Source organism: Epinephelus lanceolatus, chromosome 23 (assembly GCF_041903045.1).
Source record: "Epinephelus lanceolatus isolate andai-2023 chromosome 23, ASM4190304v1, whole genome shotgun sequence".
NCBI classification, from domain to species: domain Eukaryota; kingdom Metazoa; phylum Chordata; class Actinopteri; order Perciformes; family Serranidae; genus Epinephelus; species Epinephelus lanceolatus.
This window is the reverse complement of record NC_135756.1, coordinates 15917277-15944473: the sequence shown is the minus strand read 5'-3', so window position 1 is coordinate 15944473 and position 27197 is coordinate 15917277. Positions and strand designations below refer to the sequence as shown.

The 27197-nt window shown below is 41.5% G+C and overlaps 1 protein-coding gene across 5 annotated transcripts in view; it reads right to left on the bottom strand.

The window, feature by feature from the left end:
* chchd3a (coiled-coil-helix-coiled-coil-helix domain containing 3a) overlaps window positions 1-27197 on the bottom strand; it is a 121696-nt gene that overhangs the window by 35222 nt on the left and 59277 nt on the right. For 3 of the 5 annotated variants that reach the window (XM_033615111.2, XM_033615113.2, XM_078165424.1), the window contains one exon: window positions 16153-16236. In XM_033615111.2, the coding sequence (XP_033471002.2) occupies window positions 16153-16236 (84 nt within the window). Of the gene's footprint in view, window positions 1-16152; window positions 16237-18275; window positions 18291-27197 lie in introns of all 5 variants that reach the window. The other 2 variants (XM_033615112.2, XM_033615110.2) reach the window with 1 other exon arrangement.

Sequence of the window (27197 nt, the reverse complement as noted above, 5' to 3'; positions counted from 1 at the left end):
GACCCATCAACATTACATTCTCTGGAAACCAGACACTTGAATCATCTTGCATAAATTACAGATACACTAGAAATATGACAAATGCACGCCTCGTGGTCCCATCTGCCCCGACTTAACCTTCTGGCATGGAAGACATTCATCATAGTTCGGAAAAGATCAATAGGAATGAACTGCGCTGCTGAAAAGATCAATAGTCATGTGTTGTAGAGCTAAAAGAAGATGGGACATGACAACACTGACAAAAGGTCTGATATAGATTTGAGTCCTCTTCATTTGGACGGACACTGAGGGTTTGCAATGGATTCAAGTCCTTCACTTTTGCACACTCTGTAGAGTTAGACATAATTTAAAACATCAATATGCAGACTGGTCTCTTCAAAACAATGGAAAAGTTTTGAGTTTTGTAGATGATGTCTTTGGTGTATACATCATAGACAGTGTACAGATTAAACTGATACAAAGAACTGTTTTATTTACATATTCATGAATTGATATGACTCATCAAATGTATTAGATAAAGTATGTTCAATGTCTCAATTCCACGTATGTCAAATTTAATTGATTGGGGATGATTTATGCCTTTGCAGGGTCCCATGAGTACAAATTAAGTCATGAACTCCAAGAAAACCCTCCTCACACATCCAAGATACATGTTCAGGGGTGGATTTGAAGCATAACGTGGAAAAAAATAAAGTGGTCTGTGTACTTGACCGACCCAGTGCAGCTGTCCCTCAGGCAGACATTAGCTTGTATGTAAAACACAATAAAGAAGTCTGCCCAAAGTTTAAGAGTTAACTTGTAAGCTCCTGTTGTATCTATGCCCTCTTGGCCTTGAATCAAGTGGTTTTCAGTGTAGACAAAGAAACTGTCAAGAGCCAAGGAAAAGGATTTAAAAGAAAAGCTTATTCACAGATAAAAAGACTAAAAAGAGATTTTTGAGGCTGCTAAAGAGGCAAGAATAAGACTTCTCCTGGGTGCTGAGATTGAGCCATTGGAAGAGAAAGAGAGTCAGAAAGAGCCGGATTTGGGTCTCTGTCTGGAATACTAAGTATAAGGTAATAATACCTGCTTAAATGGTGGAGCTGGCACTAATCAGCACACTAATCCACCTGGGAGGACAAAAGGCCATGTGTCACGATGATTGCAGGACCACTTATAATACACACACACAAACAATGCTCATGCTGACACCTACACGCACACAGCATTAACGCGCAGCATGAGTACATGCGCGGACATGCTGCCAAAAGCATCTACACATATCCTGGTGGCGAGATATAAACAGTGACACTCGCGGGGAAAAAGAGAAGAGAAGAGTGTAATTTGTGTGATTACTGAGTGGTGTCAAATTGTGATTTCCTGCTGCTGCCTCGACTGATTTAAAGAGTAGCCCTGACCTTTTGTTAGCCCACAGAGGAGCGACTACGCTCACTTTGCTTGAAAACAGTCCTCCCCAGGCCAAAATAAAATCTTTTTAGGAGCTGCAAAACACAACCTTGTTTTAAGTCTCGCAGAAAGCTGTGTTTTGATTGCTGCTGAGCAATTCTTTGTCACTGGATGAATAGTACTGCATAGCTACCAGAGCTGTCGCCTGTGTAAACCCTGTGTATGTGCAATCTACCTCTAAAACTGTGTTTTCTGTTTATTTTCATCCTATTTACTCTATTTGCTTTCCACTGGGTTTTTAGCTCATCTGGAGCCAAACAAAATGCTGGTGGGGGGTGTCACAGACAAATTAAGTCATTACTGCTAATGCACTGCAGCGATATGGAGAAGATAGAAGCTGCAGCCCAACACAGGCTCCGGCTCAATTTAGAAAAAAAGCCTCCAAATTTTAATGAATAAAACAAATAACTCCCTGTACTGATGGCTTCTTTCTCTTATCTGCTGCTGAGCAGGAGGGCTGAAATGGGGAGAAACCCCACCATGGCCAACACTACCGTTCAGCAGAGCTGGAGAAAATGAGACTTCTGCTGTGTGACTCAGTGCAACTTACTCATAAGGAGAGCAAAGAGGCTGGTAAACTGTTATTGTTCCAATCCTTCTTACACATTTTTAGCCAAAGGTAACTAAATCTGCCAAACATCACCTCTAATCATATGTTCAGGAAGAACACAAGGGGAATTTTCCCATCGCTATATAGAAAAAAACAAAACAAATTACAGCAGAAATACACGAGTACAGCCTGATACAAACAACGCCGCCAATTTCCCTGTTTCCTGTTGTGTGTGTGTGTTGAGGGGGGTAATATTTATTTAACTTATCTGTTTAAACCTTATTAAGGCTTAAAGTCATGCATAATTAAAGACATGGCCGCTTTGTCTGATACGTGGGTGCCATCCATTGACAAGTCGCTACCACAGTGACAACGCTGCTTAGGTGATGTAACCAGGATGTAACCTCACATTCACAGAGTATAGCTTTAGCCATAGCTATCACAATTTCAGTGTGTTTTCAGAATGAAAGTTAATTGTAACTTTTTGGTCGCCTAAAAAAAGGTCTTGTTCAGAGTTTGATGTTCAGTTTTCCCATTCGTAAAATTTCTTTTAAAGGTTTCAGCCTGTTTTCCGCAAGCAAAAATTAGCATTAGCCTTATCAAAGTTAACCATGGCTGTAAATGCACCATTCTAACCAAGCTAGCGGCTCGCGCTAAGGTTGGCTCCACCCTCTCATCCAGATATGGCTACTTCTGGCTCCAAAGATCTAAGACGGCGACGACCAAAATGCCAACCATTAAATGGGAAATACATTCAAATGTCCGGCGGTCAAAGTCGAGGGGATAACTTATACAAAAAAATGATGGGGAATTATATGCCGAACTTTTTGTTGGCCAAGGTCAGTTGCTTCCTGCTGGTTGCCTGGCAACCTCACAAATTTTGTTTTAGATACAGCTAGCCTTGCAGTTTCCCCGTTTCCACTGTTTGTACTATCTAAGCTGCTGGTTGCAGCATCATGCTTAATGTACAGACATTAGAGTGGTCTCAATCTTTTTTAATTTAACTCCCATATTTCTAAAATGTCAAAATATCCCTTAAGTTTCAGCAAAGTCAAAATTTGCTGTCCTATGAACTTTTGCATTTCAGTATTTCTGCAAATCCTATAAATAACTGAACAGCTTTTTCATTCTTGAAACAAGTACAGTGCCCTCCAAAAGTATTGGAACAGTGAGGCCAATTCCTTTATTTTTGTTGTAGACTGAAAATGTTTGGGTTTGACATCAAAAGATGAATATGGGACAAGAGATCAACATTTCAGCTTTCATTTCCAGGTATTTACATCTGGATCTGATACACAACTTAGAAGATAGCACCTTTTGTTTGAACCCACCCACTTTTCATGAGAGCAAAAGTATTGGAACATGTGACTGACAGGTGTGTTTTGTTGCCCAGGTGTCTCCCAATTACACTGATTATTCAAACAATAAATAGCACTGGATGTCTGAGCTCAGTTTCAGATTGGGTACAATAGGTTTTGCCTGTGCAGACTGCATTTAGAGGTGGAACCAACATGAAAACCAGAGAGCTGTCTATGGGTGAAAAAGAAGCAATTGTGAATCTGAGAGAAGATGGACAATCAATCAGAGCCATTGCACAAACATTGCCCATAGCCAGTACAACCATTTGGAATGTCCTGAAGAAGAAAGAAACCACTGGTGTACTAAGCAACAGACGTCGAACAGGTACACCAAGGAAAACATCAGCAGTTGATGACAGAAACATTGTGAGAGCTGTAAAGAAAGACCCTAAAACAACTGTTAGTGACATCAGCAACAACCTCCAGAGGGCAGGAGTGAAGGTATCACAATCTACTGTTCGCAGAAGACTTCATGAACAAAAGTACAGAGGCTACACCAGAAGATGCAAACCACTCATTAGCAAGAAGAATAGGAAGGCCAGGCTGGAATTTGCCAAAAGGTACAGAGATGAGCCTCAAAAATTCTGGGAAAAAGTTTTATGGACTGATGAGACAAAGATTAACTTTTTCCAAAGTGATGGAAAGGCGAAAGTTTGGAGAAAGAAAGGATCTGCTCATGATCCCAAACATACAAGCTCATCTGTGAAACACGGTGGAGGGAATGTCATGGCTTGGGCTTGCATGGCTTCTTCTGGGACGGACTCTTTCATCTTCATTGATGATGTAACACATGATGGAACACATGATGGCAGCAGCAAAATGAACTCAGAAGTCTACAGAAACATTTTGTCTGCTAATTTAAAGAAAGATGCAACCAAACTGATTGGGAGATCCTTCATCATGCAGCAAGATAACGACCCAAAACACACTGCCAAAACTACAAAGGAGTTCATCAGGGGCAAGAAGTGGAAGGTTTTAGACTGGCCAAGTCAGTCTCCAGACTTAAACCCAATAGAGCATGCATTTTACCTGCTGAAGAGGAGACTGAAGGGAGTAACCCCCCAAAACAAACAACACCTGAAAGAGGCTGCGGTGAAAGCCTGGAAAAGCATCACAAAAGAAGAATGCAAAAGTTTGGTGATGTCAATGGGTCACAGGCTTGATGCAGTTATTGAAAGCAAAGGATTTGCAACTAAATATTAAGTCTCATTCACTTTAATCTATTTTACGTTTATATGTTCCAATACTTTTGCTCACCTAAAAATTTTGTGTTCCATTACAAATAATGCTATCTTCTAAGTTGTGTATCAGATCCAGATGTAAATACCTGGAAATAAAAGCTGAAATGTTGATCTCTTGTCTCATATTCATCTTTTGATGTCAAACCCAAATGTTTTCAGTCTACAACAAAAGTAAACGAATTGGACTCACTGTTCCAATACTTTTGGAGGGCACTGTATATTGTACATATTTATGTATTTATATTTAGAATTTTTCTCTTTTTTTGGTGAATTTTCTTTTCAATATTTATGCTCTTGCCTGTTTCAATACTTTGAATTTGTTTTTATGTCCTCTTCACGTTTTTATTGTGTGCACCAAACACCAAGACAAATACCTTGTAAATGAAAACCTACTTGATAATAAATCTTATTCTGATATGTCCCACCCTCATTTTCATGTGAGAAGGATAGAAAAATATCATCACTTTTCATTAAAATGCCCTTTAACAAAATATCACCAATAACTATGACCTAGAAACTTCCTACGAGTTAATTCAACATCTCTGTGACACAATTTTCAGAAAAACAGAGCCCTATGAGCTGACATTTTAAAAGTTGTATCTCAGCATTATTATTTTGGCCTGTGGAGCGTTATTACTGTAGGATTTTTTTTTTTTTTTTTACATAAACGAAAGTGCTGCTCTGTTGTTGTGAAATCACCATTCCTTGAAAAGAGTTCCTGTTAAATCCCTGTGAATCCCATCATGCGGCTATAACAGCAAACAGTCTCAGACACAATAATTCGACACTGCAGCACACTGTCATGTCTTCACTCTGGATTACTGTGTCTCCGGTTATACAACTAGCAGAGCCAGGGAAACTACATTGATCGCTTCATGGTGAAAGAGTCTTTCTAAAACATCTTTACTACGACAACACAGCATCACAACAAGAAATTTCTGTTCTAATTTGTGATTTTTTAGCAAACACACAAGCAAAATGTGCTTAAAATTTGAGCTCCAGTGTCTAGAGAAAGAGATGGAGGGCAAAAGGCTGAAAGGGAGAAGGGTAGAGAAATGACAAACCGAGGGAGAGATGAAGACACCAAGTCAGAGACAGAGACAGAGATAGAGATAGAAGCTATTACTGTTTTTAATGCTCTTTCCTCTGTATTTCTTCCTCTCACACTGCTGTGGAACTTTGCTATGAGATAGCAATTGCTGCAGTGATTGTCCTCCATGGGAGAGCAGAAAAATCCAATTTCATCGATATACAAGGCGAAAAGAAAGATAGAAAAAAAGAGAGGAAAAATCCTTTGTTGAAAAAAGAAATTGAGGCACGGAGATAGAAAGACCACTCAAAAAAAAAAAAAAAAAAAAAAAAGATCTGAAAAAGAAGAGAGAGACAGATGTGGCGAGGAGTGAGGGCTGGAAAGAGACATGGCTGGAAAAAAAAAAGAAAAAAAAAAACATGGGCAAGTTGATTGTTAAATATGAGATTGTTTTACAGCAGGGCAGGTATTGAGTGAAAATGTAATAAATATATAGATATTGTTTTCAGGGGCTATTTGGTAGCTGTGGCCCCAATGAGCGGCAGCAGCGCAGGCAGCAGGCTGAGCTGCCTGGGAGCCTGGTGATGGCCTGTCACTGGAAGCTTCTCTGATGAATGGCCATGTTGGATTGGAACAGACGTGTAATATATATCAGACTTATATTCTCTCTCTTTTGGTGCCTCTTTCTGCTGGTGTGCAAGATGCTGGGGGAATCCTGAGGTAAAGGGATGGAGGGTGAGGAGCGTGATGGGAGATAATATTAAGCTAGCAGTGTAGTCCGAGTGAAAACAAATTTGGTGCGCTGTCACTGGCAAAATGGAGGGAAAGAAGCACAGCGTTGGGTACAGCGTTGGGCGTTGATAGTTACAGCGTGCACAGACTGGTTAAAGGAACTAAAGCCTTATTTACTGCTCCCCAGTACGACCATCATTTGAAACTGGTCAGCAATGTCATGTTTGATTCTGGGGCTGCATATTTTTCCATATATTCCTTAAAGTTGCACAAGTTTAAGAGTTTACTGAGATCACCATTTGAACTTGTGTGATAAACCGAAATACAGATCCCAGTTCTGACTGCAGAAAAAGCCTAGTTATGCATATCGTGGTGTGTTCTTTATCCCATGACAGTTTTCCTAAAATTAGATTTCTAAAACTAAAATATATCACCTAGTTTACTGTATCATAACATATGGCAGTATACTGCATTATAACCCCTGTATCCTGACACTCATCGTATCGCCACATCCTTGCCAGAATGTGTAACCTGAGTGCGACACAGTTTCTTCTCACACACATCACTCGCAAATATCTAATGATTCATGTGATGTCTCAGAACAAATCACGTGCACAAACTCAACCAAGCCCAATCATGTCACTGTACTCAAACATGCATAACTGAGCTGCAGCTGACCATTTTCATTATTGATTAATCTGTAATTGTTTTTAGAGATTATTTTTTGGGCTTTTATTGCCTTTATTAAAGTGCAGTTAGAGTGTGACAGGAGAGTGGGGATGACATGCAGTAAGGGGCTGCAGGTTGGAATTGACCCCAGGCTACTAGAAAGGACTCAGCCTACATGGGGCGGACAACCTATTTGCCATCCCCTGTTATTACCTCCGCCAAGGAGGTTATGTTTTCGCCAGCGTTGGTCTGTTTGTCTGCAAAATAACTCAAAAAGTTATGAATGGATTTTGATGAAATTTTCAGGAAAGGTTGATAATGATGGGACAAGGAACAGATGATAACATTTTGGTGGTGATCGGTTGAAGCAAAGTGGATAAAATAATAAAAAAGTCTATTGTCTGACAGCCTCAGCAGCAATTCCAATTTTTAAAGAAGGTGAAAATTGTGCCATCTAGTGGCCGGAAAGCACATCTTGTTCTACTTGCTAAATATTATTGTAATTCTGAAGTTGAAATTAATGTTCTGTGTTGGAAAAAAAGAAAGTGAAAAATACAAAAAAACATTATATTCTGTGTTCGTACAAAATAAAAACGAAATAAATACACCACAGTGTCTCCATGGTGAAGGCATATAACCTAATAATGATAGTGATGCAAATAACCTAATTGTGACGCAGGCTGCAAAATCTGATGCAGAGGGGGAGGGAATATCACCTACTTGGCGGAGGTCTGCAATCTCTGAGTGCTTTTCTAGTTTAGTTTAGTCTATCTGAGAAAATGCAGGTGTCGCAGATTGTAGAATTGACAATACCAGTGATATCTAAAAAAAAAAAATACTGATATGTTAATAATACGCATATAATTATACTGTGAAAATAATCAAGCACCTCTTAAATCATTTGTGTCTTTCTATTTTTATTTTTTCCCCCTTTCCACCTACCTACACCTGTATTTTCAGTGTGTTTTATTTATCAGAAAGAGACAGAATGCACAATAAACAAAGTTAAGGATGAATTTGACTGTCTGCATTTTTAATAATTATTATTATTTCAAATTTTCTAGAGTTACTGCAATTCTATTGTTATCGTGAATTCTTTTGGCCAAAATAACTGTGTGCTGAAAATCTGATATCCTGCCAGCCTGAGACAGAAAATAGGAAAAAGTGCCCCGAACAATTTCCCAGAGCCCAAAGTAGCATCTTAAACATCTTATGTTGTCCAATCAACAGTCTACAGCCTAAAGATATTCAATTTACATTGCTTTAAAGACAACTAAAGAAGGAGTTCTCACATTTGAAGGGCTGGAACCAAATAAAATTTTGGTAGTTTTTCTTGTCTTAGTCTAAGCAGACTGCATGTACTGCACACATACTTCTTCAAAAGAAAAACATAACTCATCTTTGTAAATAGATAAACTTTTATTAGTCATACGGTATTTGAAGTATGGTTTAGTATTCTAGAGTTGCAACGATTCATCAAATTATTGTAAACTATTAAACTATTACTATTGAACTATTAAATTAGACGCCAACTGATGTGTAATATTTAACCCGTTTGAGTGGTTTTCTGGGAAAAAAAGTAAAAATTCTCTGATTCCAGCATCTTCAATGGATACTGAAATTCATATGTTCTGATTTGTTTATTCCCCTATAACAGTGAACTCAATATTCTGTCTATATTTGGGTTGTGGACAAAACAAGACATTTGAGGACAACATCTTGGGCTTTGGGAAACACTGACCAATATTCTTTAACACCATTTTATAGACCATAATTAATCATTAATTGAGAAAATGCACTGCCAAGACGAAAACATTTCATATACAGAACAGAGTTCCAATTTTTACCTGGATATGGAGGATGCATATTTATTTTCCAGCTGTTTTATGTCTACTTTAATGTGAGCTACAATACATCATGATTGCTTATCTTTGTTTAGCTGTCTGTCTGTATCTGTATCCTCCTGTAAATTTGCTCTCTGTCTATATGTACTGAGCTCCTTCATCTAGAGTGGTCCCTATTAACCAAGGGGGAGTTACAGTGAGTACACAGGAACACAACATGGCAATAATGATGATTTTTTTGTTTGGAATAGTGCCGGGCTGACGTTGGGAGAAGAGAAGAGGGAGTGTGCAGAGGCTGAGAGTGCCAGACAGGGCACTGTGGCCAGAACATGAAAAAGGAGCGTTATTAACACAGTCCAAACAAACTGCACCCCTATGGAGACCCAAGCCGCTTGCTGCACAGTAAGACAACATGCAATATGTCCACCATTGATCCTCAGTTACACACAGGATCACACGCCATCATGCGATACACACACACACATCAAAACGCACACATGGTCGCCACTTCTGTCGCGTTTTTTTCTCCACAGGCCATAAATCTTGATAAAAAATTTTAATTGAATTATTGGGGTTTGTGTTCAAATTCTGAGGTCAGAGTGCTTTGGAAATAATAATTTGTCATTTAATTCATGTGCATAAATCAATAAATAAAGCAGCGTACGCACTGTTCATATTAACAGACCTTTCCTGCATTTGACATTCCCAGTTTCTCACACTCACCTTTTTTTTTACTATTCAGTAGCGCTCTTTCAACCTTTTATTTTACTCTCCTGTTCTTTATCATTCGGTGACATTTTATCTTTTTTACACCTTCTGTCTCTTTCTTTTACTTTTGTCTTTTTCTTGTTCTCACCCTCACTCACTCACAAATGTCACTTTATCATAATTCCTTGTGTCAGGAAGAATCTCTTTAATTCAAGTTTGTCTCCAGCTGTCCTGTCTTTTTTTCTCTTTTCTTGTGTTGAATTTCTAGTTTCTCCTTTCCCCCTTTAGCCTCTGTCTTCAATACCGCATCTCCATCCTTGTCTTTCTCTCTCAATCTTCTATCTCTCTCTGGGGTGTGAAGGTGATTTGTTGACACTTTGATCTGAGGAATATTGACCAGAGGCCAGCATGGCTGATGGATGGTCAGCGCCCAGAGTCGATAATGCCTGTGTTAGTTGGGACTCATCGTTTCCACAATCAGCAATCACATTTGCTCCTATACAGGGTGACGTAGTAGAGCTACAAAGATGTAATAAGGCAACACGAGCTGAGAAATTGTGAAAGAAGCTTGGCTGGATCTGTGAGGTTCAAGTGCAACATGAGAGCATGCCTACGTCTCATATTATTTCATCTTTAGGTCTTTTTTTAAGCCTGCATCCTGCTAATGACAGTTGGGGGTAAAAAAGGTCGTCGTTTCCTCTGCAAATGATCCATTACTTAATTCACACCTTCCCTTGATGTCAGCAAATGGTGTCCTCTTCTCTCCACTACCCAACCAAAATTGTGCAGACCAATGCACTTCCAATTACTGACACAAGTCCAGTATCCACCGGCTTGGCTGAAGAATTCATCCTCAGTGGAGGAAGGAAAATTTGCAAGCTTTATGACCCAAAGGCAGAATTGTCTTCTGTTTAATGGTAACTAACAAATCCACGCTAAGAATATTAAACAAGCGTGATTATACAATCGTGAATTATTATAGGATACACAGGAAGGCAATCTTGGCACTCCAGCAAGGGTGTGAAACAAAATAACACGAGATGAGATTACACAGAAAATAAATCATGGTATTTTGTGTTTTCATTACTATTAATTTGTTTCACTTGCAATTTTATTAACTGGGTCATGTGACTGTTTCCTAATGGTTGCTGCTGCTATATACAGTACAGGCCAAAAGTTTGGACACACCTTCTCATTCAATGCGTTTTCTTTATTTTCATGACTATTTACATTGTAGATTCTCACTGAAGGCATCAAAACTATGAATGAACACATGTGGAGTTATGTACTTAACAAAAAAAGGTGAAATAACTGAAAACATGTTTTATATTCTAGTTTCTTCAAAATAGCCACCCTTTGCTCTGATTACTGCTTTGCACACTCTTGGCATTCTCTCGATGAGCTTCAAGAGGTAGTCACCTGAAATGGTTTCCACTTCACAGGTGTGCCTTATCAGGGTTAATTAGTGGAATTTCTTGCTTTATCAATGGGGTTGGGACCATCAGTTGTGTTGTGCACAAGTCAGGTTAATACACAGCCGACAGCCCTATTGGACAACTGTTAAAATTCATATTATGGCAAGAACCAATCAGCTAACTAAAGAAAAACGAGTGGCCATCATTACTTTAAGAAATGAAGGTCAGTCAGTCCGGAAAATTGCAAAAACTTTAAATGTGTCCCCAAGTGGAGTCGCAAAAACCATCAAGCGCTACAACCAAACTGGCACACATGAGGACCAACCCAGGAAAGGAAGACCAAGAGTCACCTCTGCTTCTGAAGATAAGTTCATCCGAGTCACCAGCCTCAGAAATTGCAAGTTAACAGCAGCTCAGATCAGAGACCAGATGAATGCCACACAGAGTTCTAGCAGCAGACCCATCTCTAGAACAACTGTTAAGAGGAGACTGCGCCAATCAGGCCTTCATGGTCAAATAGCTGCAAGGAAACCACTGCTAAGGAGAGGCAACAAGCAGAAGAGATTTGTTTGGGCCAAGAAACACAAGGAATGGACATTAGACCAGTGGAAATCTGTGCTTTGGTCTGATGAGTCCAAATTTGAGATCTTTGGTTCCAACCGCCGTGTCTTTGTGAGACGCAGAAAAGGTGAACGGATGGATTCCACATGCCTGGTTCCCACTGTGAAGCATGGAAGAGGAGGTGTGATGGTGTGGGGGTGTTTTGCTGGTGACACTGTTGGGGATTTATTCAAAATTGAAGGCACACTGAACCAGCATGGCTACCACAGCATCCTGCAGCGACATGCCATCCCATCCGGGTTTGCGTTTAGTTGGACGATCATTTATTTTTCAACAGGACAATGACCCCAAACACACCTCCAGGCTGTGTAAGGGCTATTTGACCAAGAAGGAGAGTGATGGAGTGCTGCGGCAGATGACCTGGCCTCCACAGTCACCGGACCTGAACCAAATCGAGATGGTTTGGGGTGAGCTGGACCGCAGAGTGAAGGCAAAGGGGCCAACAAGTGCTAAACACCTCTGGGAACTCCTTCAAGACTGTTGGAAAACCATTTCAGGTGACTACCTCTTGAAGCTCATGGAGAGAATGCCAAGAGTGTGCAAAGCAGTAATCAGAGCAAAGGGTGGCTATTTTGAAGAAACTAGAATATAAAACATGTTTTCAGTTATTTCACCTTTTTTTGTTAAGTACATAACTCCACATGTGTTCATTCATAGTTTTGATGCCTTCAGTGAGAATCTACAATGTAAATAGTCATGAAAATAAAGAAAACGCATTGAATAAGAAGGTGTGTCCAAACTTTTGGCCTGTACTGTAGGTAAGGCCACACCCTTGTTGTGTGTTTATAAACACCCTGATGAAGACCTACAGTGGTTGAAACCTGTTTTATTGATTTAACCATCATTATAAAGGCTTTTTAATATTTCCTACCTCTTTAACATATATTTGTAGTGCCTGGGTTGCCCATCTGTGGGTTCAGTTACTTTCCCTGTTCACCGTACACACTTTTTTATCCATGTTTGATTATACAGACTGGGTTGTGAATACAAGTAACTGCATTATATACTTAAAATACAAAATATGAGTAACTCCATTCTGTTACAGATACAGTTTAAATTGGCAGTATTCGAGGGCGCCAACTAGCTAGCCTGGCAGAGCTGGTGCCCCATGTACAAAAGCTGTGTCCTTGCCGCAGCAGCTGTGGGTTCAACTCCATCCCACGGCAATTTGATGCATGTCATTCCCCCTCTCTTTGTCCCCCTTTCACACTATAGTTGCCCTATCAAATAAAGACATTCATTCATTCATTCCCATCTCTTGCTTTGGAAGCTCTGCAATGTACGAGGAACAGCTGATTTATGAAATTGAAATGCAAAGTTATTTACACAACAGCTCTTCGTTTAACTACAAAAACCTAAATAAGGCAGCAGCTGGCTGAAGGGAGATCAACAGGGAGCTGAAATTTTCTGGTAAATGTCCATCACTAATAACCTACTTGCTGTGGCTACAATGTTTGTCATTTCCAGTAAATATCACAATATAAAACCTATTTTCTGTTAAGAAGAGTACTCAACCTTTGGTGGTTACATTTCCAGTTGAGCGCACAGCTCTTTAGCTTATATGACCCAGACAAATCAGCTCAGCAAGATGATTCTGCAGTTTTCCAAAAGTAATCTAAAGTATCTAGAATATGTTATTCAGTTTGAGTAATCTAATGGAATATGTTAGAAATTCCATTTTAGAGCATGTATTCAGTAATCTGCAGTGGAGTGTGTTTTAAAAGTACCCATCCCAACACCATATACCATGTTACAGTCATCTCTTTTTGTCTAGTGAATTATAATTGTGCTGCTTGCTTATTCACTTAAGAAAAACATTAAAATATGGCAAAAAAGTAATGTATATTTAGAGCAATTTCTATGATAATAACGAGTGTACATGCACGGGTAAGCATGCACAACATAAGACACAATCTTCTCACTAAGAAATCACATTAAAATCACTGGGATAAAGACAAAATCTTTTGACAATGAGGTCTTTTAGAGGATAATGCTACTCAGAACAAGAACATGTGAATGCTCTTCCTCAGTACATATCCTGCTTCACAACAGTGTCAAGTTTCCATTTTCTTTCCACTATAGGGATAATTTGACATTTTGCACCCTCCAAAGGGGAGAAAACTCCTTCCCAGCATTAAGGCGTCATTTTAAGCACATTAAATTGGGCGTTGTATCCTTCCAGAGATACACTTATGATTCGAGAGCAGCGTGAGGGCGTCCTTTTTAAGCACACTTTAACAGGGCATTTGACCCTGGTTGCCTGTCTTGCAGGCATTTCTCTCCGGGACCAGCATGGAGCTGCCATTTGAGGCACGGCGGCTGACCCTTGTCCCCCTCCATAGGACACTGGTTTGAGAAGGACCGTCCGGGTAGTGTCATTTTCAGGGACAGGAGGACACACACAGGGATGAATGAGATGTAACCCTTTATCCTTCAGGCGCAGGTATGGAGGGTGGAAATTAATAGAAAAAGCGAGGGCTGGAGAGCAAAAGAGCAGCAGAGGGACAATTACGGAGAGGCAGAGAACAAGAAAGAGTGACGCACACCAAGGGGAAGCGTGCAGAGTTAAAGTTGAGGGATGATAACAAAAACAGTGGGGCAGAGGGATGAAGAAAAAGAGTAAATGTGCCTGTACTTTGTCTGAGCCCAGTGGTGACCGAGCCCACTGTGTACGCCAGCTCAATTGTGTGCATGAATCTGTGTACGCTTGTTTATGTGAACACCGGTACGAGTGTTTCTGTGTGTACTGCTGCGTGTCGGTGAGGGCATTACACATTAATAGAGGAGGAACGTTATGAAAACTTTTCCCCGGACAAAAACTAGAGCTGCAGTGCATGATGTATGTTCATGAAAATAGCAATGATGTCATCCTGCTTGGTGACTGTATAATGCAGCATTTAGTTTTTACTTTGTCTTCTGTTGTACAACGGAAAATTGCTTCACCTTTGAAAACTGTGCCCTCCACCTTGGGATATTCTCATTTGTTATGCTTTGGTTTGGCTGTACTCTATTATTTATCTGTGATATATCACTTTTGTAGTTATGTGTACAGGATTAAACCAATTTCCATAAACAGATAAACATGCACGGTGTATAAAGCTCTACACTCGCCAGGCCCTGCCGATGTTATCAGCGTGTTTCTGGCTTTTAAAAATGTCTTGGTTTTTGCGTTCACCAATATTGCAATCATCTCCTTGTTATGAGGGAAAAGTTTTGATTTACTACTCCAGAAATCTGAGGAAAGAATTTAAAAGATTTAAAAAGTCCATTCAGTGTTTCTACAACTTTGGCTAAGGATAGAGGTTAATGAAGGGATGTAAAAGTAATACTGATTAACAGTGACACCATGATTATTCTGATATCAGCACTTCATTTCTGTCGTAACTTGAAGAGCCTAGTTTTGTGAGTTACATTAAAGGGGTAGTTCAGATTTTTTTGAAGTGGTCTTGTATGAGGTACTTATCCATAATCATTCAGCGTGCCCCAGGTTTGGAGAAGCAGGCAGGAGTACCGCCACAGAAGCTAAGCAATGAACTGCTTTGGATGGGGGCAGCAGTAAAACATAACAATTTAAGTGTACATTGTATTTGGAGTATTTTAACTGCTATAGCTTGCCGTCAGACAGCCCTTCTGATGAGGAACTGAAGCAGCTATATCGCTCGACAGTTTGTTCGTGTCACTGTGTGTGTGTAGTTAAGATTCCTATTTTCCTTTATTTTGACGCTTCTTTTCCTCACTGATCTCACTTCCTTCACTCCCATTTCCTCACCACCGATTGGTTGCTTTCACTCTTTGTTCACTCATTAACCTTACTGATTTCACCTGCTCACCCCTATTTAAACCCTGAACACCATTTCACCCATTCTTTCTTCATCATCACATGGGGCGGCAGTGCTGATTCACAACCCATGTGTGTTTGCTCCCCCTTTCATGTTTAACTGCAATTTGAGTTTTGGAAAATAAAACTTGTCTGCGAAGAAAGTTTCACGGCTGATACATTCTGACTGATGCCCATGATAGTTAACCTCTCCTTCTGAACCTCCTTCTCCTTAACAGTGTGACCTTGGTGAATCCATCCTAACCCTTTAAAACACCAAAGTCACACAATAACATAAACTAACTAACTGACCGAGGCAGCAGTAGACCAGCAGCTGTTGTGTTCTGCTTCTTGTGTTCTTCTAAAATTGCTCTTTTTGTCAATGTTGTCTGGCTTTGAAGAGAGAATAGATAAGTGTCTCTTTCAGTTTAGTTCCCAGTTATAAAGGGTTGCATGGCGGCAAGGGAAAATGGTGAAAATATTCTAAATAAAGTGTACACTTTTGCTGCTACCCCCATCAACAGCAGTACATTGCTTTGCTTCTGTGGCGGTATTCCTGTCTGCTTCTCCAAACTCGCACTGACCATCATCTCCTGTAGTTAAAATACTGACTACTGATGAGTACCCTACACAGACTCACTTCAAAAAATCCAAACTATCCCTTTAATATAACCTCTATCCATGCAGAGGCATTTCTCAGAGGGTGCAAACTGTTTCTTACCCTCTCCTCCAGCCTGGCCACCTGCTCTCTGTAGAAAGCATCCTGCTTGTTTAGGTCTGCTTCTCTGGCCGCCAGCTGCTTGGCCTAGACACACACAAATGAAAACACACACACATACACAGACACACATACATACACGTGCCCCACATGCAGCATACACATATTCACACAGAGAAGAGAAGAAAAACCATCACTTATGTGCTCAGTGGAGCGTTGCCAATTTTATCAAACCGATCACAAAATGCACACATACACATGTACACACACACACACACATGAGAGAGGCCAATAATGAGACAAGTGTGTATAAAGAAGACACAACACAAACACAGACCTTATGTTTATAGGCAAAGACACTTTGTGAAAGATCTTTTTAATATAATGTTTCATGGTGTGTGTGCTGAGCCTGCCAGCGTAAACATACACCAGAGAAATATTGACAAGTTTTACATGTAGGGGAATATGTGCACATGTTAACGCTTAACGTGTGGAAATTACACCTGTGTGTCTGTGTGTGTGAGACTGATGATGCCTTGGCGTGTATTGTATGTGCTTCTTTGTCCTCTTGTGTTCAATCTTCAGCCAAGCCACTATCAGGCCAAGAGGATAACATCAGTTCTCAGTGAGAACGAGCACCATGGTCTGGCGTATATATTTACCCGGCACTACCAATCTCCACTGTCCTCCCCTCTACTGTGACCTTCACTAAACGTACGGCTGACTCTCTGGCTGATATACAGAACCGATAAGACCTGAATGTATCAGCTCCCACAGAGGAAAAAGCAGATCTTCACATTGGGAGAGAGGGCCAGTGACTCAAATGGAAATAGAAATACAAATTTTACTATTCATGATAGAAGTTTAAAATTCTTTATTGACACATTTTTTAATTGTGGAGCTATCTCTAATGATTTACTTGTCAAAGACTATTGGTATATCGATGGCCATAGATGATAATGATAAACATTTATAGACAGTAGGAACCTGCAACCAGGTTTGAGGAAAAAGACTGCGGTATTCTTATACGTGTATAACTAGAATTACCACCTTGCGGTTGTACACCTTCGCAAACCAGACAGGTTGCAGTTACGGTTTAAATCCATGTCAGTCCAGACTCATATGTAGCCATGAAAGTAGACAATGCTTCAAGTATGGATGTTGCTGCAAAGAAGCTGTGAATTCTTTCATTCACCACAGTTTCAAAGTGGACACCTAAAATGAGTGCCATCAATTCAGTGTCTGACCAAATGACCCCCCCCCCTTTTGTTCCTGAGATATGGCGGTGATTAATGGCCAGAAAAGTTTGTCTTTGCTAAACATTATGACATCATAATGACGCTGACTTTTGACCTTTTGAATATGAAATGTCATTACATCATAATTTTGTCTAATTAGACATCTGTGTGATATTTTGTCATAATTAGCATATGGATCCCTGAATTATGGCCAAAAACATGTTTGTGAGGTCACAGTGACCTTGACTTTTCACCACCAAAATCTAATCAGTTCATTACTGAGCCCAAGTGGACGTTTGTGCCATATTTGAGGAAATTCCCTGGAAGTGTTTGAGATATCAGATTCATGAGAGTAAGACGGGTGAGGTCACAGTGACCTTGACCTTTAACCAACAAAATCTAATCAGTTAATCCTTGAATCCAAGTGCACGTCTGCAGCGCACGCAGAATTTGAATAAACACCTTTTGAAGCATTCTTGAGATACTGCATTTACGTGAATGGAATGGATGAACAGCCTCCTGCCATGGCTATTGTCGGCGTGGTGGCATAAAAAGGTATATAAAAAGAAGAACCTTTAAACAAGAAATGAAGCTGCGTCACTCAAAGCTACAGCAAACTTTAGTCGACCCAACCAAAACCATACAATATTTATGCTTCCTTCTGTTAATCAAATCAGAAAAAAAGCTAACATCATCTATAATTCTACAAAGCATTTGGAGTAAGAAAGCTGTAAAAAGAAATAATCAAAATATGGAGCGGCTGAAGTACCTGGTGGAAAGAAAAATGTGTCAAAGAGGCTGAAAGTGGAAAAGAAATCCTTGACTTTATCATGCAGAAACAATGAGAGAGAACTGTGTCTGGCAGAAGGTAAAGACCTCGAGACTTACCTTTCGTCCAATCTCCTGCATAAGGGAAGCATTGAAAGGAAACAAGAGAGAGAGTAAGAGAAAGATTGTAAAGAGGCACTGATTCATCCATAAACTTCTTCAAAGTGACATTTGGAAAGGTTTAGTATTCAGAAGCTCAGGGTGACTGGCTGCCGCAACTGTTCTGCTTGAATACTCACACTCACACTCTCCATCTCGTCTTGCACTGGCATATATGCACACCAGCGTATGCACACACAATACATATATGGTGTATGACCATCTTTAAATGCAGTTACATACATCCAAAGTCAAAGACACACCACCACATTGCAGAGGGCTGTCCAATGGAAAGCAGCCATGCAGAAGAGCTTTGAAGCCTTTCCTTTTAAACACTATGGGATGCTGAAGGAGACAGAGAGAGTATGAAGAAAATACAATGTATGGAGAGGAAAAAAAAAATTGCATTACCCCATCCAATCTCTACTACACTGATAACCATCTGTGTTTGGCGACTCGGTGCACTGCAAGCGGAGCTGCGTGCTCTATGCATTGTGATGAGGAGTGTCACCAAAGGGCTGTCCTCACATGAGATGAGTGGGGGGAAGTTTCAAAGTCAAGGAGATGCTCCAAGCTTAACACACAAGAGAAAAATCTTCCAAGACAGGCAAACACCTGCACACATACTCACACAGTGACATCATGTCATCTACAGCTCCAGATATAGAAAAAAAACTAGAAAAGTGCACAAGTAGAGTGCAGATCTCCAGCAGCCACTCGAGACAATTCTTTTCAGCACATGCGCTGCAGTGTTGTTCAAAATACACAAAATCGATTTCTCCTGTCAATAGGAACTGTCTGTGAAATATAGATACGATGTAATTATGAGGATGAGAACAGCCACAAATCTTTGATCCATGCTATTTACAACTGGACTTTTAATAGTATTAACTTTGTCTGCAGGCTACAGCACAACAGAGTAGGAACTAACGATAAATAAATAAACACAATTAAAATAGACCAAAAAGACAAAATGTAACGACATAAACTGCTTACTTCCATTTGGTAGAAGCACAAATATCAACAAAATCTGCAAGTCTACAAAACTGGGGAGACAAAATGCTCTGCTTCTGAAATGCTCCCAGTGTGGTATGATACTGAGGGAAGGACGGAGCAAAATCAGGTCACAGGTGACCAAGGTGAGCTGCGCCCAGTTGAATTGTACCTCCTGGCTCCCTTACCGTGGAGAGGGCAGTGAAGATAACAAAAAGCAACTAATTAATCTCGTATTGTGCCTAACTTCAGTTGATCATCAGGTATAGAATCAATCCGCAGATTCTCCAGTTCAAAATAAGACCAAACCTTTCTATGGATGTCAGTACTGAACCACAATGAAGGCCAGAATGTGGCCTGCAGCAGACAGTAAGCCATGTTGTTTTTAGCCGAGCAGATTTCCAAAAACTAGCAGCCCCCATCGGCCCGAAAAGAGGACTGAGGAGTCAGCAGTCAGTGATGGTATAAAACAGTCAATAAAACAAGTTTCAACAATTATGAATCACCGCAACCACAAGACATCCTTGAGCATACAGTCATACATGTGCACACAAAATATTAGGCTGGCTGGTCCAGTAGTTTGCAGGATTAGCTGTAGTCAGACAGATATACACACTCACACACACTTCTCAAACACACAACCAAACACACAATCCCCTCCAGTCTTACACCTGGTGGAGATTATTAAAAAAAATAGCTCAACAGCACCACTTCATCATTTTCCTGACAACCCTCAGTAAAGCAACACCATGACTAAGTTGCTGCTGTCTCTGCGACCCTCAGCACAACCTAACATTAACCAGCCTTATTGTTGCGGTCAGACAATTGTCTTCATTGTGTCTCCTTACATGTCTGAAGTGCTATTGTGTGGCCACCGTGGAACAAAAGCTAAAGCTGCCTGCACTTGATGAAATCAAGTTGAGCTTAAATGATAGTACTAGGTGAATGTACCCTGAAGTACACTCTTAAAAGTATGCTGTAAGTACACTAGAAGAAGCACTATCATGACCTTAAAACACGTTATCGATTCCGAGCGTGCAATCAAGGCCTCTAGGATAGATTGGCAAAAGTTTTTGAGAGGCCGGGACGAGGTGCCAAAAAACTGTCCTCCAACGACAGCTCAATTTATGAGGAAGAGGAGAGGGTTGATGGGATGGAGGGAAACGCAAAGGAGAGGATGCACACAGACGCCCAGGACACAACCAACGGCTCAGACACTGATCTGAAACGCACACATCAGCACATACACACACCAGCCAGAGCAGCTGTACCCACAGAGAGCGGGTGGAGAGATAAATGTGTGCTGAAGGCGAGACTAAAGGGGTCATTAAAAGAGGAGAGGTTGTGACAGAAATGTGTGCTCAGGGATTTTCTTTTTTATGCTCACTTTTGTGTGTCTGCGCATAAGTCTATGCATACATGCAGCCATGCATGTGTTCAATTTCCATGCAAGCAGGTTGGCGCTCCTCTCTGACGACACACACAGGCCCAGACACACACACTGTGTCAGGATTACTTCCGACTGATTAACCCCATTCAGCGGACTTTAAAGATAATCTAATCATACTAAAGGCCAAACAATGGGACAGACTTCACCACTGCCCGAACACCTTTTGTTCCCCTAATGAAGAGGCGGTCACGGGTGGAGGAGGAGAGCTGGGGTGAGTGTGAAAGGTGGATGGGGAAGAGAAGGGCAGAATTAGACAAGAAAGTGGAAAAAAAAAACTTAAGTGGAAAGAACAGAGAGATAAGAGACAAAGAGAGGAAGAGGACAATAAAAGGTGATTTATCATTGGAGGTGTCACAAATGGAGAACTGGCTGTTAGATGGGACACGGAGCCCAGGCCAAGTGCATCTCTTTAACCTTAGAGAGAAGCCAAAGAGAGGAAATGATCACAAAGTACAGAGAGGAAGATAAAGAGGGCACCTGAAACTCTTACAACTTTCAAGCTTTGAATCCAGACTTTCCCTGTACACGTATTTCTAGTGGAAGTTAAAAACAACTGTCAATCACCCTCATAATGAAACAGGATTTTTCCTTATTTTATAAGCACTTTCAAACTTTCCAGGTCCAGAGGATGATGTAATTTATTTTGGCGAATTTATTAATTCTAATTCAGCCTTACTCCGTCTAATTTTCCTGTGCAGCAACCCGTGACATGGAAAAAAAAAAAAAAAAAATAGCCCAGTAAAAATACAAACACTCAAAACAAAAGCCTCCCACAGGGCGCAGACAGCAGAGTCCATACACTGCTGTTTGTAGCCCAGAAATCCACATTAACATCAACAGCAAACTTTTCCACTCCCTCACCTCCTGTATCCATCTCCCTCCGGTCTCTTATTAAGTACAGTAGCACAATGGCTGAGGGTGACAGGCAGTTGAGAGTGAGACCGTGGTGGTCAGATTAAACGGATCGTTTAGGCGAGGTGAACGCCTCTGTGAATATCAATTAGCCAGCCGCTGAATAATTAAGGACAGCCATGTTTTTTAATTAGCCGACTGCCGCAGTTTGAGCTGGGAGCGAGGGCGGAGGAGAGGAGGAGGACGAGGAGGACAGGAGGGAAGGAGAACAGGAGAGGAGGATGGAAGAAGGATGAAAACAGGTGGATTTTGCTGCGTCAGGCCCCGACACCCACCTCCTGTTCTCTCACTGATTTGCTCGCACACACTCCACTTTCTTTCACACCTGCTTTTTTGTTTTAAGTGTTCTCTCTGTTCACTTTTCTTTTCCTTTTAAAGTATTCCAAGAGACTGGAATAAAAATAACTCCAGCCTGCAGCGTTCAGCAGACTCTGGGCAACTGCATGTGTGAGTATGTACTTATACTGTGTGGCTACGTGTGGGACTCCCTGTCATAGAAGACACTTATGGGGGATAATAGAATCACGTCATGTTAGCATACTTTCCTGCTCTCCTTCTTAAAATACTGTATTCTTTTAAGGCGCAATGGAGAAATAAAACACACTAATAGAAACACTACAGTATGTTAAAAGACTGTCCTCCCGAGAAGGACAGCAGCATCAGTCATTGCAGGAATTTCCCCAAAAACGACATACGTTTACATCGGGTCAGCTGTAGGAATTATGACAGGAGTAAAGGAGGAAGTCAGGTGACAAGGTTATAGAGCAGCAAAGTCCATTTAGGGAAGAGGCCAGGGTGGACGGATGGGTCCCCAAAACAAACAGATTTTTTTGACATGAGACCACTGTTTGTTTTCCAACAGACAGTCAATGTCCATTTCCTTAAACCATGGATGTAACAAAAGTCCCCTAACCTTAAAGGACAACTTCGGTATTTTTAAACCTGGGCCCTGTTTCCCCATGTGTATGTGCGCGTATGATTCATGGGTACAACTCGTTCTAAAATTGGTTCAGTATTGAGCTAAAATGGTAACGGGGGCAAATGCGTTCCCATATAAGTTTGTGCATTAAAAGTGCTTGTTTTCGCCACTGACCGGTTCAGATCGCCAGTGCTATGAGTGCTATGAGTGGAGTCAGCTGTCAGTCAGTGTTGGAGTAGAGAGTGGGGGGGGCTGCCCCGCTGGGTACTGTAAGTAAGTAAGTATGTGTGTATGAAGTGTGTGTGTTACGCTAGAAGAGTCAGAGGACGGAGTCTTTTACGTGCTACCCCCTGGAGTGTTACCGGAGTTTTTGGAGTGCTCAAATAAACGGGCCTTTTTCCCGAACGCAAGAACAGGATTTCGCGCAACACCCCATATAGCTTTCATAGGCTGCCTTTGTCGGACAGCGAGATGCTGAAGTTGTGGCTAGTAGTGCTACAAATGGATGCTAACACTCCTGTCCAGACACTGCGCCTTGCAGACCATCGGGTCCCACGAGTAGAAAGAGCTGCAGACACAGTGGAGCAAAGCTCGTGACATCACACAGCCCAGAGGCAAGGGAAAGGCTAGTATGCTATTTACAGAGATAGCGCTGGCGATCTGAACCAGTCAGTGGCGAAAAAACACACACTTCATACACACATACTCACTTATAGTACCCAGTGGGTCAGCCCTCCCCCTCTGACAACTGACTCCGCTCATAAAACTCATAGCACTGGCGATCTGAACCGGTCAGTGGTGAAAAAAAGCACTTTCAATGCGCAAACGTATATGGGACGCATTTGCCCCCGTTACCGTTTTAGCTCGTTTCGCAGCTCCGGCTGCATCTGCCTCCCTCAATACTGAACCATTTTAAGAACAAGTTGTACCTATGAATCATATGCACACATACACATGGGGAAATAGGGCCCAGGTTGAAAAATACCTAAGTTGTCCTTTAACAGAGTGGTCATTTTAACCCAAACCACCACATTTCCCTAACCAATTCATAACTATGGGTGAGGTGGCTGTAGCTCAGGAGGTAGAGCGGATCGTCCACTCATCAGAAGCTCAGGGGTTTGATCCCAGCTCCTACGGTGCATGTTGAAGTATCGTTGGGCAAGATGCCGAACCCCAACTTGTGAGTGCCTCTGAATGTTTGAAAAACTGGCACCTTGTGTGGTAGCCTCTGCCACCAGTGTGTGAAAGGGTGAATGTGTCAAGTAGTGTGAAAGTGCTTTAAAGGGCCAGTGTGTAAAATGGGTTGAAAACCGTTGGAAACAGTGACATCAGTGGTCAAATTCTAGACTGCAGGGCTCACTCGCTCACCCCTCCCGTCGGGTAAATGACGGTGGCCTCGTAGGGACAAAAAGCCTTGAGCACGAGTTTTTCAGGAGTAGGTCTATCTAGCGACGAGGTGAATGTTTATTTAGAAATCTAAACCATGTTACGATATTGTAATGAATCCCTCACGAGCAGGAGACCAGAGGAGCGTTCGGGAAAAAGGCCCGTTTATTTGAGCACTCCAGAAACTCCGGTAGCACTCCAGGGTGTAAAAGACTCCGTCCCAAACTCTGACTCTTCTGGCATAACAGACACACTTCATAACTTTACACACATACTCGTTTACAATACTGAGTGGGGACCTCCTCCCCTCCCCTCTCTGCTCCACCAATCTCCAGCCCGCACACTGACTGACAGCGTAGCCGGTAAACAGTGCTCAGCTGTTTATTTAGCCTAGCAATATCGCGGGACTATAGTAGCTGCAATGGACAACTTTGAACGCGATTTTGAAGAGTTTCTTGTAGCGGACACAGACCCAGAGCCATACCTGTTTGAGCCGGAGCACACAGATGAGAAACTCCATGTGTCTGATGCTGAGCGGGTGAGAAGAGAGGCTGAATGCACAGAATGGGATTCGGTGCTACTGCTGCCATTGTTGGGGAGATATCACCAGGAGGAAAAGCGCCGCAGAGAGTGCATCACAAGGAGTGAAGTTGCGTCTTCTTTTCCTCGCAGATGACAGTTCGGGTTCATTCTCTCCTGTTGCGTGGTAAGTGTGGTCCATTCGCAAACTTTATAACTAAAAAAAACTTTTCACTACTCTCTACTGACGAACTACTAACACTCTCTGCTGTTTCCTCCTCCTTCTTCCTTCTTTCCGCTGTCTTCTTTGGTTCATTTATACACGCGAAATGCGTTCTCTGGCTGGCTGGATTGTCCACTCGGTCTGCCGTACATACATAGCGGCGCAAGATGGCGATCTCTCTAAAGCAAGGCCCTTGCTATATATATATATATATATATATATACATACAGTACAGGCCAAAAGTTTGGACACACCTTCTCATTCAATGCGTTTTCTTTATTTTCATGACTATTTACATTGTAGATTCTCACTGAAGGCATCAAAACTATGAATGAACACATGTGGAGTTATGTACTTAACAAAAAAAGGTGAAATAACTGAAAACATATTTTATATTCTAGTTTCTTCAAAATAGCCACCCTTTGCTCTGATTACTGCTTTGCACGCTCTTGGCATTCTCTCCATGAGCTTCAAGAGGTAGTCACCTGAAATGGTTTTCCAACAGTCTTGAAGGAGTTCCCAGAGGTGTTTAGCACTTGTTGGCCCCTTTGTCTTCACTCTGCGGTCCAGCTCACCCCAAACCATCTCGATTTGGTTCAGGTCCGATGACTGTGGAGGCCAGGTCATCTGCCACAGCACTCCATCACTCTCCTTCTTGGTCAAATAGCCCTTACACAGCCTGGAGGTGTGTTTGGGGTCATTGTCCTGTTGAAAAATAAATGATGGTCCAACTAAACGCAAACCGGATGGGATGGCATGTCGCTGCAGGATGCTGTGGTAGCCATGCTGGTTCAGTGTGCCTTCAATTTTGAATAAATCCCCAACAGTGTCACCAGCAAAACACCCCCACACCATCACACCTCCTCCTCCATGCTTCACAGTGGGAACCAGGCATGTGGAATCCATCCGTTCACCTTTTCTGCGTCTCACAAAGACACGGCGGTTGGAACCAAAGATCTCAAATTTGGACTCATCAGACCAAAGCACAGATTTCCACTGGTCTAATGTCCATTCCTTGTGTTTCTTGGCCCAAACAAATCTCTTCTGCTTGTTGCCTCTCCTTAGCAGTGGTTTCCTTGCAGCTATTTGACCATGAAGGCCTGATTGGCGCAGTCTCCTCTTAACAGTTGTTCTAGAGATGGGTCTGCTGCTAGAACTCTGTGTGGCATTCATCTGGTCTCTGATCTGAGCTGCTGTTAACTTGCAATTTCTGAGGCTGGTGACTCGGATGAACTTATCCTCAGAAGCAGAGGTGACTCTTGGTCTTCCTTTCCTGGGTCGGTCCTCATGTGTGCCAGTTTCGTTGTAGCGCTTGATGGTTTTTGCGACTCCACTTGGGGACACATTTAAAGTTTTTGCAATTTTCCGGACTGACTGACCTTCATTTCTTAAAGTAATGATGGCCACTCGTTTTTCTTTAGTTAGCTGATTGGTTCTTGTCATAATATGAATTTTAACAGTTGTCCAATAGGGCTGTCGGCTGTGTATTAACCTGACTTGTGCACAACACAACTGATGGTCCCAACCCCATTGATAAAGCAAGAAATTCCACTAATTAACCCTGATAAGGCACACCTGTGAAGTGGAAACCATTTCAGGTGACTACCTCTTGAAGCTCATGGAGAGAATGCCAAGAGTGTGCAAAGCAGTAATCAGAGCAAAGGGTGGCTATTTTGAAGAAACTAGAATATAAAACATGTTTTCAGTTATTTCACCTTTTTTTGTTAAGTACATAACTCCACATGTGTTCATTTATAGTTTTGATGCCTTCAGTGAGAATCTACAATGTAAATAGTCATGAAAATAAAGAAAACGCATTGAATGAGAAGGTGTGTCCAAACTTTTGGCCTGTACTGTATATATATAAAAGCATAATTATAAGGCTACGAAAACCAAACAAATTTTATTTTATAGCGATCATACACTTGTATAAACATATTAATGGGTAGAATATTCAGATTCAGATTCAGATTGACAATAAACCATGCCAAATATTACACACTGGCCCTTTAAGTGGTCGAAAGACTAGAAAGGTGTAAAACAAGTGCAAGTCCATTTACAACTTATAGTGTTGATAAAAGTTTTTAGAGGGCAGACAAGTGATGGCAATGATGTCAATAGGGATGTGAGATCACCCACTATATGCCACCATCGTCCCAGAAACACCCAGCCCACAACTTCACAGGGGAACATTTTAGCTCTGTGCCGTCTGTGGCGGAACTCCAGGATGACCAGAACTTTCACATAAATCCAAACGAAGACATGTGGCTGCAGGATGTGTGTGGCAGTGTATTTTTCTGCATAGTCTCTGCCTTCTGCCTGTATTTTGTAGTTTACTTCTTATTTCCTGTGTTTGGGATGTTTATGTTTAGCCCTACAGCGCTCAGGTGAGGTCAGGACTTTATGAAAAGGTAGCAACCAGATGCCAGACCGTGAGCAGCAGGCATCAAAGAGACACAGCACTGAAAAAACGCAAATGTA